Source organism: Ursus maritimus, unplaced genomic scaffold, assembly GCF_017311325.1.
Source record: "Ursus maritimus isolate PB19 unplaced genomic scaffold, ASM1731132v1 scaffold_6, whole genome shotgun sequence".
NCBI lineage: Eukaryota > Metazoa > Chordata > Mammalia > Carnivora > Ursidae > Ursus > Ursus maritimus.
In genome coordinates this window covers 20,148,331-20,164,347 of record NW_024426774.1, presented here as the reverse complement: position 1 = coordinate 20,164,347, position 16,017 = coordinate 20,148,331, and the positions used below count along the sequence as shown (strand labels likewise).

General features: G+C 40.6%; 2 protein-coding genes across 4 annotated transcripts in view; one reads left to right on the top strand and one right to left on the bottom strand.

The window, feature by feature from the left end:
* HADHB (hydroxyacyl-CoA dehydrogenase trifunctional multienzyme complex subunit beta) overlaps window positions 1-15,433 on the bottom strand; it is a 35,015-nt gene extending 19,582 nt beyond the window's left edge. The window contains exons 1-4 of one of the 2 annotated variants that reach the window (XM_008700351.2): window positions 15,306-15,433; window positions 8,879-8,953; window positions 8,724-8,768; window positions 1,321-1,420 (exon numbers count right to left, since the gene is read on the bottom strand). In XM_008700351.2, coding sequence (XP_008698573.1) covers window positions 1,321-1,420; window positions 8,724-8,768; window positions 8,879-8,945 — 212 coding nt within the window. In that variant the 5' untranslated portion in view covers window positions 8,946-8,953; window positions 15,306-15,433. The remainder of the gene's footprint in view (window positions 1-1,320; window positions 1,421-8,723; window positions 8,769-8,878; window positions 8,954-15,305) is intronic. The other variant, XM_008700350.2, reaches the window with a different exon arrangement.
* A 203-nt stretch (window positions 15,434-15,636) lies between these two features.
* The window catches only part of HADHA (hydroxyacyl-CoA dehydrogenase trifunctional multienzyme complex subunit alpha), a 47,341-nt gene continuing 46,960 nt past the window's right edge, over window positions 15,637-16,017 (top strand). The window contains exon 1 of one of the 2 annotated variants that reach the window (XM_008700352.2): window positions 15,637-15,766. In XM_008700352.2, the coding sequence (XP_008698574.2) occupies window positions 15,700-15,766 (67 nt within the window). In that variant the 5' untranslated portion in view covers window positions 15,637-15,699. Of the gene's footprint in view, window positions 15,824-16,017 lie in introns of both variants that reach the window. The other variant, XM_008700353.2, reaches the window with a different exon arrangement.

Genomic DNA, 16,017 nt, shown 5'->3' with positions numbered 1-16,017 from the left:
TAACCACCACTTCAGCATTACTTCTAGAAGAAAATACTCTCTAGATTCTAAACCGTATGTTTAAAAAAGAACGCTTACTGTTTGTGTGTGTGTCCATGTATAAGCATGTAACTTCCACAAACGATGGCACTATACACACTGCTTTGCACCTTGCTCTTTACACTTCATATATCTTCAAGATCTTTCTGTATTAGTACGTAACGATAGGCCTCACTATTTTTAGCAGGTGCCTAACATTCCCCAGTGCATTTCTAAGTTAGTAACTGCTTGTTCAAAATACGAACATCAAAACAACCTAAATGGAACAGAACTATTGTTTTATTTAGTTTGAACCTAGTTACCAAAGTCTATTAGCTTTTGGACAGACTGGGCCTCACTTGGGGGACAGAAAAGGAGAACAAAAGTCTAAGGAGAATAGCAGTTTGGTTCTGGGAAATTATTGTACACACCTAGGATCATCCTGGTTCCATTGACTTGGGGTTGTGCTATGCTGGGATTTGGACCAGCCTATCAATCGCAATTCTGATCATTTCCAGGAAGCAAAGCAATGAATTAAATACCTGTGGGCCCACAGCCTCAGTATTCAAACTTCTGAATAAGCACAGAAACAATGTATGTATTTCCAGACAAGGAAAGCACATCTCTGTTGAAACCAAGGTATCTGGACCCACACCAGGTTTTTAAAATAGGGCTGGTTCAATCTAAAACTACACTAGGCTTATTCATGAGAAAGGAGGGAAAACAAATTTTGCCATATTATTTTACCACTGGCTTGACTTACCCTGTATTGATTTTATAAAAATGCTATCCATTCATTGGTCCACTAACAATAGTATTACCTACTGGGTTACATTTACAAAGACCACTTTTTTTTTTTTTTTTTTGAGACACAGGGAGAGAGAGAGAGAGAGCACGAGCCCGCGGGCACAAGTAGGGAGGACGGTCAGAGAGAGAGGGAGAAGCAGACGCTCCACCAAGGAGGGAGCCCGATGGGGGGCTTGATCCCAGGACCCTGAGATCACAACCTGACCCGAAGGCAGACGCTTAACGATTGAGCCACCCAGGTGCCCTTACAAAGACCACTTTTCAAAGTATCTCAAAAGAAGAAGTAAATAAAGTATGTGGGGTGATGGATGTGTTAATTAATGCGACTGTAGTAATTATTTCACAATGTATACGTATATTAAATCATCACGGTTATAAAAATTTAAAAATCATGTTGTACAACCTAAATACATACAATTTTTATTTGCCAATCATACCTGAATAAAGCTGGGGGAAAAACAGAAAAAAAGAAGAGCACAATCATTTCATACTTACGAAGTGCCTGACTGCAAAAACGGAATGCGAACGCCGTCCACCACCACGATATTCCGCATGTTGGGTTTCGCTAAGGTTTTCTTTGATTTGGTCTGGGCGGCTTTAAGATAAAGTTCAAAAAACCGTTAATTCAAATATACGAAATCAGATGACTTTTTACATTTTTAAAGTCAAACATTCTAAGCAGAATTACCTCATTCAACGCCAAGCTGCATTTGCCATTTACCAAACCTCTTCAATTAAAAAAAAAAATGCTACGAAATGGACTAGCATTTACAAGTTTCCAAACAATAAATTTAAGGTAAATACAGAGATTATACCTAATGATGAGGGTATTCATACCATTAAGAAAACCGTCTCTTTTTACCAAAAGTTTGACAATCTATCATATTGAAAACAACCAACATGACACATGTCTGTCCTTAATATTAGAAGTCAAAGGGCACCTGCCTGGCTTGGTCAGTAGAGCATGTGAATCTTGATCTCTGGGTTGTAAGTTCGAGCCCCGTGTTGGGTGTAGAAAAAAAATAAAAATCTGGGGTACCTGGGTGGCTCAGTTAGTTAAGCACCTGCCTTCAGCTCAGGTCATGATCCCAGGGCTCTGGGATCAAGCCCCACGTCAGGCTCCCTGCTCAGCGGGGAGACTGCTTCTCCCTCTCTGTCTTCTGCTCTCCCTGCTTGCGCGTGTGTGCACGCTCGCTCGTGCTCTCTCTCTCTCACATGCATGCACTCTAATAGATAAATAAAATCTTTAAAAAATAAAATCTTAAAAAGAAGAAAAAATTCCAATAGTTGATACTTAACTCTTCACATAGCTTAGTATTCTTGTGTTTTCATGTAGAAACAAAAGCCATCTGGTTGGTGTCTACTGCCATTCTGCAAAAACCTAGAACGCTTCCTAATTCTGTTTGACTCAATTTGTCTACTTTCTAACATGAAAAGAGCAACCTTTGTGCCAGTATAGGACTGGCACAAAAACAGACTCAGGTCAATGGAACAGAATAGAGAGCCCAGAATTAAACCCACGCTTATATGGTCAATTAATCTATGACAAAAGAGGCGAGAATATACAACGGGGAAAAACAGTCTCTTAAACAAATGGTGCTGGAAATTGGACAGTTACATGTAAAAGAATGAAACTGGATCACTTTCTTCCAGCATACACCAAAATAAACTCAAAATTGGTTAAAGACCTAAATATGAGCCTGAAACTATAAAGCTCCTAGAAGAGAGCACAGGCAATAATTTCTCTGACATCAGCTATACCAGTAATCTTTCTAGATGTCTCCCGAGGCAAGGGAAACAAAAGCAAAAATAAACTAATGGGACAAAACAAAAAGCTTTTACGCAGCAAAGGAAACCATCAACAAAACGACAAGGCAGGGGGGCCTGGGTGGCCCAGTCGGTTAAGCATCTGACTCTTGGTTTCAGCTCAGTTAATGATCTTGGGGTCGTGACACTGCACCCCATATCAGGCTCCTCCCATTCAGCTCGGAATCAGCTTTAGATTCTCTCTCCCCCTCTGCCCCCTTCCCCCTACTTGCATGCTCTCTCAAGAAAAAAAAAAAAAGGCAAAATATATAAAGAACTTACACAACTCAACACCAAAAAACCCCCAATAATCTGATTACAAATGCGCAGAGAGCCTGAACAGGTATTTTTTCCAAAGAAGACATACAAATGGCCAACAGACACATGAAAAGATGCATTAACACCACTAATCAACAGGCAAATGCAAATCAAAACGACAATGAGATTTCACCTTATACCTGTCAGAATGGCTAAAATAAAAAAGATAAGAAATAACAAGTATTAATGAGGATGTGGAGAAAAAGGAGCCTTTATTCACTGTTGGGGGAAATCCAAATTGGTGCAGCTACTGCGGAAGACAGTATGGAGGTTCCTCAAAAAATTAAAAATAGAAAATACCATAACAATCTAGTAATTCCACTACTGGGTATTTACCCAAAGAATATGAAAACACTAATTCAAACGGATAATACGCACTCCTATATTTATTGCAGCAGTATTTACAATAGCCAAGGTATGGAAGCAACCCAAGCGCCTACCCATAAATGAATGGAGAAGATGTGTGTATACACACAATGGAGTATTAAAAAAAAAAAAGAATGAGATCTTGGCATCTGCAACATGGATGAGCCTAGAGGGTATAATGCTAAGTGAAAGAAGTCAGAGAATGACAAATACCACGTGATTTCACTCATATGTAGAATTCAAGAAACAAAACAAATGAACAAAGAAAAAAAAGAGAGAAAAAACCCCCAGACTCTTAATTAAGAGAACAAACTAGTGGTTGCCAGAGGGGAGGTAGGTGGGGGGAGAGGTGGTGAAACAGGTGAAGGGGATCAAGCGTACACTTATCTTGATGAGCACTCAGTCATGTACAGAACTGCTGAGCCATTACATTGTACACCTGAAACCAGTAACACTGTGTGTTAATTATACTTCAATAAAAAAGAACAACCTTTCTCTAATTTTTTAATTAAAAAGGGAAAACATGAATATATGCTTGTGGCAGAAAAACAACAACAACAAAAAACAAAAACAAAAACTAAACTAAAAATATGGAGAGTAAAAACTAAAGTTCTCTTTTTTTTTTTTTTTAAGATTTTATTTATTTATTCGACAAAGATAGAGACAGCCAGCGAGAGAGGGAACACAAGCAGGGTGAGCGGGAGAGGAAGAAGCAGGCTCATAGCGGAGGAGCCTGATGTGGGGCTCGATCCCAGAACGCCGGGATCACGCCCTGAGCCGAAGGCAGATGCTTAACCGCTGTGCCACCCAGGCGCCCCTAAAGTTCTCTCTTGATGTCCTCCCCTGCCATATTATTTTGTTTGGGTTAGATACTGTTAATTTGGTGTATATACTTTCAAACTTTTTTTCTTTTAATTCACGTACATGCATACGCTTACGTGTTAGGTATATTTTTCTGACCTTACCACACCTACTAATATCATAAAGAACTATTTATGATAAATATCCCTGATCAACTTGAAGAAAATAATAGTCAAAGGTAGGAGTCACGATAAAATGGGGTACATAGATTTCCCCGGCAGCTGTAATGGAGATGATCTGGTGAAGGATTTAAAGGCACAGGAGTATAAGCAAGCGGACTGTGGCAAACCCAAGCATGTGGGCTAAAAGCCAGGATAAAGGCAGCATCAGTGTGAATGCAAAGAAATGGCCCAATACAAGGGATTTTATAAAGGAAGATGCGGTATCCTGGTGACCAATCAGAAATGGAAAGAAAGGGGGCGCCTGGGTGGCACAGTGGTTAAGTGTCTGCCTTCGGCTCAGGGCGTGATCCCGGCGTTGTGGGATCAAGCCCCACATCGGGCTCCTCCGCTGGGAGCCTGCTTCTTCCTCTCCCACTCCCCCTGCCTGTGTTCCCTCTCTCGCTGACTGTCTCTATCTCTGTCAAATAAATAAATAAAATCTTAAAAAAAAAAAAAAAAGAAATGGAAAGAAAGGAAAACAGGATTATAAAGGAAGCTTTCGAGATTAAGAAAACCTAACCATTCTGTACAGAGTCAGTACTAGTTTGGGAAGAAAGAGGACTTCACTTTTAAACATGCTAACTTTGAAGTGATGGAGAGATACCCAGGTGGATATGTCCATTTGACAGGTAAAGCTCTAAAGAGAAGTGACGTACAGACAGGACAGCCAAAAGATATTTGCAGTTTAGAAGGAGGAGAAAAACAGAGACAGATTTTATAGTGCCTGCTCACCCATTACACCCTCTAAAGGGAGCTGCTCTGCTTAGAGTCCCTGCCAAGGGGCAGCCACAGACACCATGTCCCTAAGCCCACAGCCAAAGCTAATTAGATTCCAGGTGCGTACTGGACCACCAAGAGTCAATCCATAGAGTGGCCAGCCGGTAACCCGTGTCATCTACCGAAAGCGATAAGCAATGCCAGTCAGACTCTCTCTCTTAAGAATCTACACAAAGAAGCATAAAGAAAAACACTAATTAGTTGAAGCTAAAAGGAAGCCATGAAGAAAAACCAGGGTACTGGTAAACTGAGGTCACTTGTAAGCCAGTTATGCAGCAGCAAAAAGCTTCAGTGAGCAAAGAAGCCAGCACGAAGAGTGAAGGATATAAAGAGAGAAGTAGCAAAGTCAGGAAAGCGACATACTATCTGGCCATGAGAAAGACAAAGTAGCCGGCCTCTAGGGCTGCCTGGTTCCTAACACCTCCCCAGCTGTAGTACACTCCAGCCCTCCTACCCTTCACTTGAGCGGGTCCATTACTCACAATTAAAGACACGTGGCTTTGTGACCGCCCTACAGTCAGAGGGCAGAGAGAAGATGTGCGACAGAAGGTAAACTTGAGAGGCAGCAGGAGAGTCAGAAGAGAACAGTGCATGACAGCAAAAGCAGGAGAGTATCAAGGAGCACAAGATGGTCAAATGTTTCAATCCTCAAGGAGAATGAGGACTGGAAAGAGGCCACTGAATTAAAAGATTTGCAGATTACTCATGACTGACCTTGGAGAGAATAAAGCAATAAGGGGAAGTCAGATGACATGCCATCATGTCATTGCACTGACCTCATGTCCCTTTTATGTACTGACAGATAAAATACAAATTCCTGACTCTTCTAATGAATTCCCTCCTCTACTAGGTTCCACCTTAACCATCCCAAAGAATTTCCCCCTCCTCAACATGTAGTAAGATGAGCAAGCCCCCAGTCCCTCACACTACTCATTTGCTCATTTCGACGTCCCTGCCTTTATTCATCTACCCTCCCATCTGAGTGGCCTCTTCTGTCCATCTAATTCTTACTTACCCTGCAAGGCCTAGTTCACATTCCACCTCCTAGTAAAGCCTTCCCTGGTAACTACGGTTACCTGTAGTTCCTGCCTCTGAACTTCTGTGGCAACCTCTGGGGCAAAAACTGGCTATTCTAAACAATTTAGCATATTATAAAGTAATTAATGCTGCAAGCCACATTTAAAAATAATATTCATTATTCATTATTCATTATGTAGTGAACAGTCACCCAAAGGACTCTCATTCTGTTTCTTGTGCACACTGGCTGCTACCCACATCAGAATTTTCTCAAAGGCTCTTTTTTATGTATTCCATAGTATATGGGCACACAATACCAATGTCTTACAACTATCTGAGTTGGGAGTTAAAATATCTGGGTTCTAGTCCCTGCCCTACCAAAACTTCATTATTTGCTGGACTAGATGACCTCCTCCCAACAGCAAAACCTAGAATTCTATGGCTGATATACATTCTATATTTTACACATACAATTAAAGTCAAAGCAGATAAAATATGTGTCATTTATTATCCCAGTGGGAGGGGTGTATATGTGTGTGTGTGTGTGTGTGTGTGTGTGTGTGTGTGTTTATAAAGACAAAGATACATAACAAATAGATATATAACCATGGAATCAGTCAAAATTTCCATCAGACACTTAAGTCCACCTAAATACTGAAAATCACATCAAGAAATTCTGCTATCGGGGCGCCTGGGTGGCACAGCGGTTAAGCGTCTGCCTTCGGCTCAGGGCGCGATCCTGGCGTTGTGGGATCGAGCCCCACATCAGGCTCCTCCGCTATGAGCCTGCTTCTTCCTCTCCCACTCCCCCTGCTTGTGTTCCCTCTCTCGTTGACTGTCTCTATCTCTGTCGAATACATAAATAAAATCTTTTAAAAAAAAAGATTAAAAAAAAAAAAAAAGAAATTCTGCTATCCCTCTATTCTAAGTCCTTCATCCTAAGAGTTCTGTCAAGCAGGGACATTCACATGAGCTTCAAGAGGAATATGTTATAAAATTACTGCAACCTAAAACCTGTTCAGCATAAGCCTGCTCCCTCCCCACAAAGTAGTTGGTCACATTCCTTTGTCTTATCATGTGCTTTCTCGTATACAATCTCTAGCAGTGCTAACACAAATCACTGTTAGACTACCAGGGATATAAAAAGGCTCCAGTCTCACAAGGGCTTACAGTATAGCTGAGGAGACAGAAACACAAGAACAATTAAAGAATAGTATAAAGAAAAATGCTCTAAATGCCAGATGAACGTTCTCCCTCTGTTGGTATTCAGTTTGACCTTTTCCCAGTTGTCAAGAATCAGGTCCATTTGTGTGCAAGCAAAAGCATGAGGGCAAACATCTGAATTAGGGAAAAGGTAAATGAGACAAAAAGGAATTATTCTTCATGAAGCTAAGAAAAATCCATATCCTAGCTAGAATTTAGAGGCCAGAAGCAATATAATTGTTACATAACAACAGGAAACTTCACTACGTGGGATTAGGTAATAGACCTCTAACAATATACTATATGTAAAATATAAAAATATCATCTTACACTCCTATTGGGTTTAGTTTTCAAAGTGCTTTGAGATATCTTCATAACTTGAGGACAACAAGCCTAGAATTATTCTTTTTTGGACAAAGAAATTAGAACACAGGGAAGTAAAGTGACCAGTTCAAGGCTACAGTGCCCAGAAAGAGACAGAACGGGAAAAAAGAAGAGGTCTTCTGAATTCCGGTGAAGTGCTTTTCTATCAAACTATTATCCAAGTAGAAATAACATAATAAAACCAAAATCATAAGTCAGAGGTCACACTGGAGGACCTGGGCAAAGAGAATAATGGTATGAACACGTCAGAGTGTTTTTAGCTCTGACCAGTGAAGATACATACCTACAATGGGTATAGGTTACCTATGCTGGGTTTACCAAGTCTATAAGACCGTATAAAATCAACACATTTCCCCACTTTTTCATTTCATATTGACTAAATAACATTCTCTTATTTTTTCTAAAGATCTTATTTATTTGAGAGAAGCAGAGGGAGAGAGAGCAAGCGAGCACAAGCAGGCGGTACGGCAGAGGGGGAAGGAGAAGCAGACTCCCCGCTGACAAGAGAGGCTGATATGGGGATTGATCCCAGGACCCCAGGATCGTGACCTGAGCCGAAGGCAGACACTTAACTGACTGAGCCACCCAGGCGCTCCCAACAACATTCTTTTATTTACTAGTTCTCCAGTCACCCACATTTCAGGAATGGGTCTTTCTTATATATGTTCATTATTAGAGAAGCCTATCACAAGGTGCAAATCTAAAAATTTGACTTTGCCTCAAAAATGTCTGTATGGTAATCATCTCCAGGACTGACAGCTGAATAAACTGGCCAGCAAGGTTCACAGAACTGCCAGGATTCCAGCAGCAGCCTCCTGTCAACCCCACACCATGCAACATCGTCACCGGTTAGCTCTATATTGTTTTAATTTGAAGGCAATAGTGATGTTCCCGTTACTTATAAAAAAGGGAGAATGTGCAAATTAGTCTTGGTTTTTATTCAGAATTCACAGATCTAGAATCTAACATTTAAACCAGAAATGTTTATTTTATAAATTACTGTACCTGGGGCAGCTCGTAGCTGGGAGGAACAGCTCAGAGGTCTTACAGCTGGAAGATAAAATAAATTGTTTACAAAAAGCAGTACAATTCAATGCCTGTGTAAGATGCTTATAAATCTAAATCTCATTCTAAAAAAAGAAAGAAGAAATTAAACTTACAAAATTGGAGGGCCCATTTTGATGTATTGGGAAGATTTTTAAATGTGTAAGTCAAGATGGAAGTCATTCTGAAATCTGAAAAGAGAACAAAAATATATCCTGGGTTATTTGAACAATTTGTGGCTTATAGTCTATGATCTCGGATAATCTTATCCATGGTTAACTATAAAGTACTTTAAATTTAACGTATTATCAACTAACTATCCTTCCTCTAATAATAGTCTTATAGCTACACTGACATGGCTTCCATAGTGTGCAAATGACAATTTTAAGCATTACTATACTCTTATGTAAGAGATTAGAAAACTGAAGCATACAGGGATTGAGTGACCTGTCCAAAGATCCACAGCTAATAAAAGGCAGAGCTGGGATCTGAAGCCAGTCAGTCTAGCTCCAGAGCGTATGTCCTTCTCTAGGGCCAAAGGAGTAGAGAGGTTGCTGGACATGACCATGAAGCCACCAACGTTAATTTGCTGACTCTGAAGGCTGTATTGTGATTAGTGCCTTGTGCACGTTCATATGTGGGTGAATGTACACTAAAGTATTCAGGGGTGGTGTAGTTGCTAGCAACTTACTTCCAAATGCTGTAAGAAAAAAAAAAGTTTGTGTATTGCACTTGCTACTTTTTAAGAATTTTCTTTATTTAAGAGAGTGCGAGCTAGAAGGAGAGGGAGTGGGAGAATGAATCTGAAGCAGACTCCACACTGAGCATAGAGCCTGATGGGGGGGCTCAATCTCAGATCCCAAAATCATGACCTGAGCTGAAACCAAGAGTTGGCTGCTTAAATGACTGAGCCACCCAGGCCCCCCCCACTTGCTACTTTTTAATTAGCTTCCTATTATTTCAAAAGAATTTTAAAAATATTAAAACCCTACATATTAAAAAAATATTTAAAATATATTAGCCGCTCCCCTAAATTCTTAAAAAATGAATTCTTACAAATCAGTAAGGAAAAAAATGGGCCAAGGACATGAACACACTGTTCATAGAAATGGAAATACCGAACGGCTCTTAGATATATGAAAAGAAGTTCAATCTCATTCCTAAAAGAAATGCAATCGAAACCACACAGAGAGATACAGTATTTGACCTGTGATATTGGCAAAGACTGGAAGGTCTGATGTACTGTGTGCTAATATGCACAAACATACAGCTGCTGAGAGGCCAAGCTGGAGAAATCCCTATGGAGGGCAACTTGGCAATTAACTGTCAAAACTATAACTGCATCAAATTTTTGATCCAGCAATTCTACTTCCAGTTCCAGGATGTTACTGATGCACATGGGACATCATGCATGTCACCACAGTTTGTAACAGCAAAATATCAGAAGAATAAATAATAGGGAATTGGTTACGAAAACCACACTAACCACCCAAAGAAATACTATGCAGCTATGAAAGATAAGGAAATGGTTATGTACCAATATGGAACCATGTTAACCTGTATTAAGTGAAAAAAGCAAGGTGTAAAATAGTGTATAGCTACTACTGTTCATGTCAAAAAGAGGAAAAATAATATATATATTTCCTGGTATCTATATCAAATACCCCTGAAAGTAGAAATAAGACGTTAAAAAGGAAGAAAACTGATTAACTAGAGGATAGGGTGTAAGGAAGACTTGTCATTGTCCATCTTTTATAATTTCTTAATTTTGAAATATGTTTTAACTTAAAAAAAAAAAGGTAAGAATAAGCTGGTGAAATTTGCCTATGAAGGCTGTGGTAGCCAGTCCCCAAGATGGCCCCCAATAATCTCCACCTTTTGGTATTCATACCCTTGTATAGTCGCCCCCAACACTGTACCACAGTTGGTCTGTGTAAACAAAATATGTCAGAAGTGATGGTATGTCACTTCTGAGATTAAGCTATAAGGAACACCGGAGCTTTGCTCTTATTCTTTCTCTTCAATCACTCACTCACTCTAGGGGAAGCCAGCTGGCACATCTCTAACAGCCCTATGAAGTGATTCACATGGTGAGGACTGCCACCTCCTGCCAACAGTCACCTGAACTTGGAAGTGGATCCTCAAGCACAGGCAAGGTCTCAGATGATGACTGCCCTGGCCAACATTCTGACTGACCTCATGAGAAATTAAGTCAGAACCCAACTAAGTCAACCCCAGAAGCTGTATGAGATAAATTTTTATTGTTTTGGTCTGCTAAATTTTGGGGTAATTCGTACACAAATACAACAGTTAATATAAAAGCCTTAAAAAGATAGATAGTATAGGGGCGCCTGGGTGGCTCAGTCGGTTGGGCATCTGCCTTCAGCTCAGGTCATGATCTCAGGGTCATGGGCTCAAGCCCCACATTGGCTCTCTGTTGAGCAGGGAGTCTGCTTCTCCCTCTTACTCTCTCCCAAATAAATGAACCGAATCTTTGAAAAAAAGTAGATAATATAAAAGTCTTGTTTAACTTCTCTTGGGTCTTTATAGACTAAAAAGAGGATGCCCTAGGACCTTAAAAAAAAAAGAAAATCACATTTTCCCAAATATGTGGTTTGAGAAGAGTTGAAGGAATCCAAACTCTAGGCTCACCAGCCTGGGGATATTCAAAAGACTCCCAATGGGCTCCACACTCAGCATGGAGTCTGCTTGGGACACACTCTCTCTGCCCCTTCTGCTGTCCCTCTCTCTCTAAAATAAATAAATCTTAAAAAAAAAAAAAAAAGATTCTCTCCCTCTCAAAAAAAAGATATTTCAAATAAGTGGGGAAAAGAATTATTCACCGAATTTGTTGGGGAAATGGCTAATCATCTGGAAAAAACCTTAGGTCCATAACTCATACACGTACAAATCAATTCCAGATGTGATTAATCATATATATATATATGATTATATATATATTATATATATATAATATATATATAAAACTATAAAAGCACTAGAAAAGGGTATTGGAGAATATTTTTATAGTGCTATACAGGGAAAGGTTTCCAACATATGGCACAAAACCCAGAGGTCATAAAGGAAAAGAGTAAATAATGGCTCTAATTAGATAAACACGTAAAATATCTACACAGCAAAAGATACTAAAATAAAGTTAAAAGGCAAACAACAGATTCAGAGAAAATATTTGTAAAACGTGTAACAAAGGGTTAATATCCATAACCCATAAAGAACTATTACAAATTATAGCAAAAAGAGAAACAATCTATAATGGAATCTGTGGTTTTCACCCAAATATCCATTTGACTCCATTATGCAATTGCTATATGTAGTTTACATGTGATTGAATCCAGCCCAACTCCAGGCTTTAAACCAATCAGAATAATTTCATTCTCTTTGCCAAGGTCATTGGTTCAGGTAACCGAGGCCTAAAACAACGGTGCATGGTATTGATTGATTTAGGGATAATAATTAGGTCAGTCTGACATTCCAGTCAGTATTCTGCCTGGAATTCTGGAACATAAATCTTTCCTTCTGAGGCTTGGCACAACTACCACAGTTTGCAAACATGGAAAAAGCTAGTCTAAGCATACAGCTGATCGATCCCAAAGGAGGACAGAGCTGAGAATTTCCGAAAAGGAAACTAGGGCCCTAACTGAATCATACCCGAAACCCATCCTCCCTTTGTGCTTTCCAGTTGGTAGACAATAAATCCCCTTGAACAAGACAATTTGAGTTGAATTTTGTTATTTGCAACTAAAAGGCTCCTTAGTGATACATGACTAAAAGAGGAAAAGCAAATGAGCAATTCACAGACATATGTGTCAAATAAACAAAATTTTAAATGTTCAACCTAACAATAAAAACTTTTTTTTAATTAAAACAAGGTATCCCTATGGGGTTGTAAAATTGGCAAAAATTAACAACATGGTTAACACATAATTCTAGTAAGAATGGATTTAGGCACTTCCATATACAGTTGATAAAAGTGTAAACTGCTAAGGTTTTGGAAGGCAATTGTTAGTTACCTAATAAAATTTAAATTGTGAAATTCTGAGCCCAGTAATTCCTCTAATTGGTCTTTAACCGATAGAAATACTCGAGATATATGTCTAGCATACATAGATCTCTGGCCTATAGAAATATTCAAACTGTTCACTGCACACTGGAACTCATCTAAATGCACCCCAGTAGGAAATGGTTAAATAAATCACAGTACAAACATACCATGGAACACTGTGCAGCAGTTTGGAAAGAAAAATGAAAAACACGATATACATGTACATACTAACATAGAAAGATGTCCGCAATATACATTAAGTGAAAAAGCAAACTGCAGAATAATATGTATAGTAAGACACCATTTTTATGACAGAAGGAAAAACAAAGTCCATAAAGCTAAGAGTCTATGTATGGAAGGAATAAAGAGGAGCTTTCATTTTATATTCTTCTATCTTCTCAAAAAAATTGTTACAATGAGCATTTTATTTTTTAGGTACAGTGTAATTCTAGTTTCATTTAAAATCTACATATTAATATATAAATATATAAATGTATACAAATGCATAAAAAACGTCCAGAAAAATACATAGCAAAATGTTTCTGTTGTTTTTTTTTTTAAGCAAAATGTTAATAGTAGTTATCTCTGGGTGGTGGAATTATAGGTGTATTTATTTTCTTCTCTGTAGTTTCTGAAAAATAATATTAATTCAATAATTAATTAAAAATACGTTTCAAAAGAAAGAGAGACTAAGCAAACTATCCTATGGGAGGGCTGACCTTTATTGTCATTTTTAGGAAATAGACCTTTTTGACTCAAGGATTTAGGAAGCATGGAAACTCGAGCAGAGTAGGCTGGAGTAAGCTGTGGAACTACAGAAAGACGCATGAAGTTCAGGCACTTGGCAGTAAGGGAAAGGAAGGTGCTAGGCAAGTAATGAAAGCAAAATGGGGGGTGCCTGGGTTGGTTCAGTTAAGCGTCTGCCTTAGGCTCAGGTCATGACTCAGGATCCTGGCATCAAGCTCCACATCCGGCTACCTGCTCACCCAGGAGACTGCTTCTCCATCTCCCTCTGCCCCCACCCCAGCTCATGCTCACTCTCTCTCTCATAAATAAATACAATCTTAAAAAAAAAAAAAAGCAAAATGGAGTGGCTTAAGAGCTCACTGTTAACACTATCATTAAGACACAATATAATGGAAGGGCACAGAGTCTAAAACCAGACTGTCTAAATCCAAATCCTGGCTCCACCCTAGTTTTATGATTAAATTCTTTCTGTCTTAAAGTAAGATGTAGATAATTCATCTGTAAAATGTAGATAATCCCAATACCTATCTTGCAGGGTTGCTGTGAGAAATAATTAAATTAATACACACAAAGCACTTAGTACAATGCCTGATACATAGCAAGGGTCATACATGTTTGCTATTAATATTACTGGGTAGTGGTATAAATGTACCTAGTTCCCCTCTATGTAACATGCTACAATAAGAAGCCTAACATTTCTGCCCTGATGGAGCTTCTGATTTCGTTGAGAGTGCGAGGAACAAGAGTGAGCCAAAAGAGGGTGGCCTTTAGCTAACGAAAGTTTTTACACTTTTAAAGAGTTGTAGAAAACAAAACAAAGAACATATGAGATTTGCAAAACCGAAACTATCTGGCCCTTAAAAAAATTTACTACCCCTTATCTAAATAGTAAGCACTAAATGGAATTATATGCATGAGAGCATTATGAGAGCAGAAGGCAAGCTTTATAACTGAAAAATCTTATGAGTTGGGAGGGCCTCTAGAGATCAAGAATCCTTTTTGCTAATTAACGTTATTTCGTTTGGAATCAACCGCATTATTCAAGGACTCGAACCCATCTTTCAATACAAAACCAGCTATTATGCAATGCAGAGTTCGTGACTAGAAGTTAAGAGACGTAAGCTGTATTCCTATTTCCACCACCTGTGACCACAGATAAACCCACTCACGCTGATTCGTGGGCTTCACCTATAAAGTGAAAGGGATGAATCACCAGATGATTAGCAGATCCCTTCTAGGTTAGAAAATCCTCTGGAACATTAAGTCCCCCACTAGGATGGAGAACTACCTCAACTTCTTCCACACTCCAGGCCCGAAAGAGTCACGTGACGAGTCCCAGCCCAGTAGCAGGGAAGGGGTAATCTCAACTCCCCGTTCTAAACGTTGATAGCCTCTAACCTGGCTACAAGCAAAACAGGTGAAACAAAAACACTGCAATGTAGCCCAGCGTTTTATGCCGACACACACACGAGCAAACAGTTCGTTAACCTGAGGTGATAAATTAAAAGACACCTCTGCTCAGACCTACACACATAAGGCTACTCCAAGTTACTGCCCCAATCGCATTGGTCCTGGAGACCCCGTCCTTCGGGGGCCTCCTTCTGCTCCCTGGAACTCCATTCCCCGCGGGGAAGGGAGGCGGCCGCGGGCACTGGCGCAGAAGATGGAAAGGAACTGCGGCTGTCGTTGTGGGGAAAGGCCAGGCGGAAAGCCAAGCTCATGCTCCATCTCACCTTAGCTCCGTCCTCTTGAACTCCCGCTGCGGACACGGAAAGATCGGAGTCAGGGCCGGGAATAGACGTGACCAAGGGGCGGGTCCTGCCCCAAAGGACCCCCCCCTTCACTCCCGCCCCCGAACTCCGCAGGCTGCCCACCGGCCGCCTGTCTCAAAAACCGGGCACTTCGCCTCCTCCTCTATGGACCTCCTTCCATCTTATGGAGAAAGCGGCCCCTCGGCCCCGTTAGACGGAAGGGAACAGCATGGCAAGGAGCCAGAGGCAACTCGGCACAGGAGTTTTAGTCAGGCAGTACATCGGACACCTAGCTGGGGCCAGGCTGAGGCAGAAAAGTCCTCCGCACGGCAGCCCCCATCTGAGCGCTTTCCACTTTCGTCCTCTTCAACTCAAGATGGTGGCCTCCCGGGCGATCGGCAGTCTCAGCCGCGCCACTGCCTCCAGGATGCTCCGCTGCCCAGGTGAGGCCTGGCTGGAAGCGCCCCGCAGCCCCGGGCAGAACTCTTGGAGAGCCTGAGGTAGCCCCGGAGCCGCGTCTCCCTTTTCGCTGTCGTCTCCCCGCCCCGCCGGGAACACAGCCCTGAACGGGGGAAAGGATGCCCCCCTTGGACCCAGTCTCCTGTGTTCTTGCGCAGACTGACACTTCCTGTCTCACTGCCCCCGAGTCCTGCAGCGATTTCAGGCTCTGTAGCTCCTAACGTTTCTGAGTCCT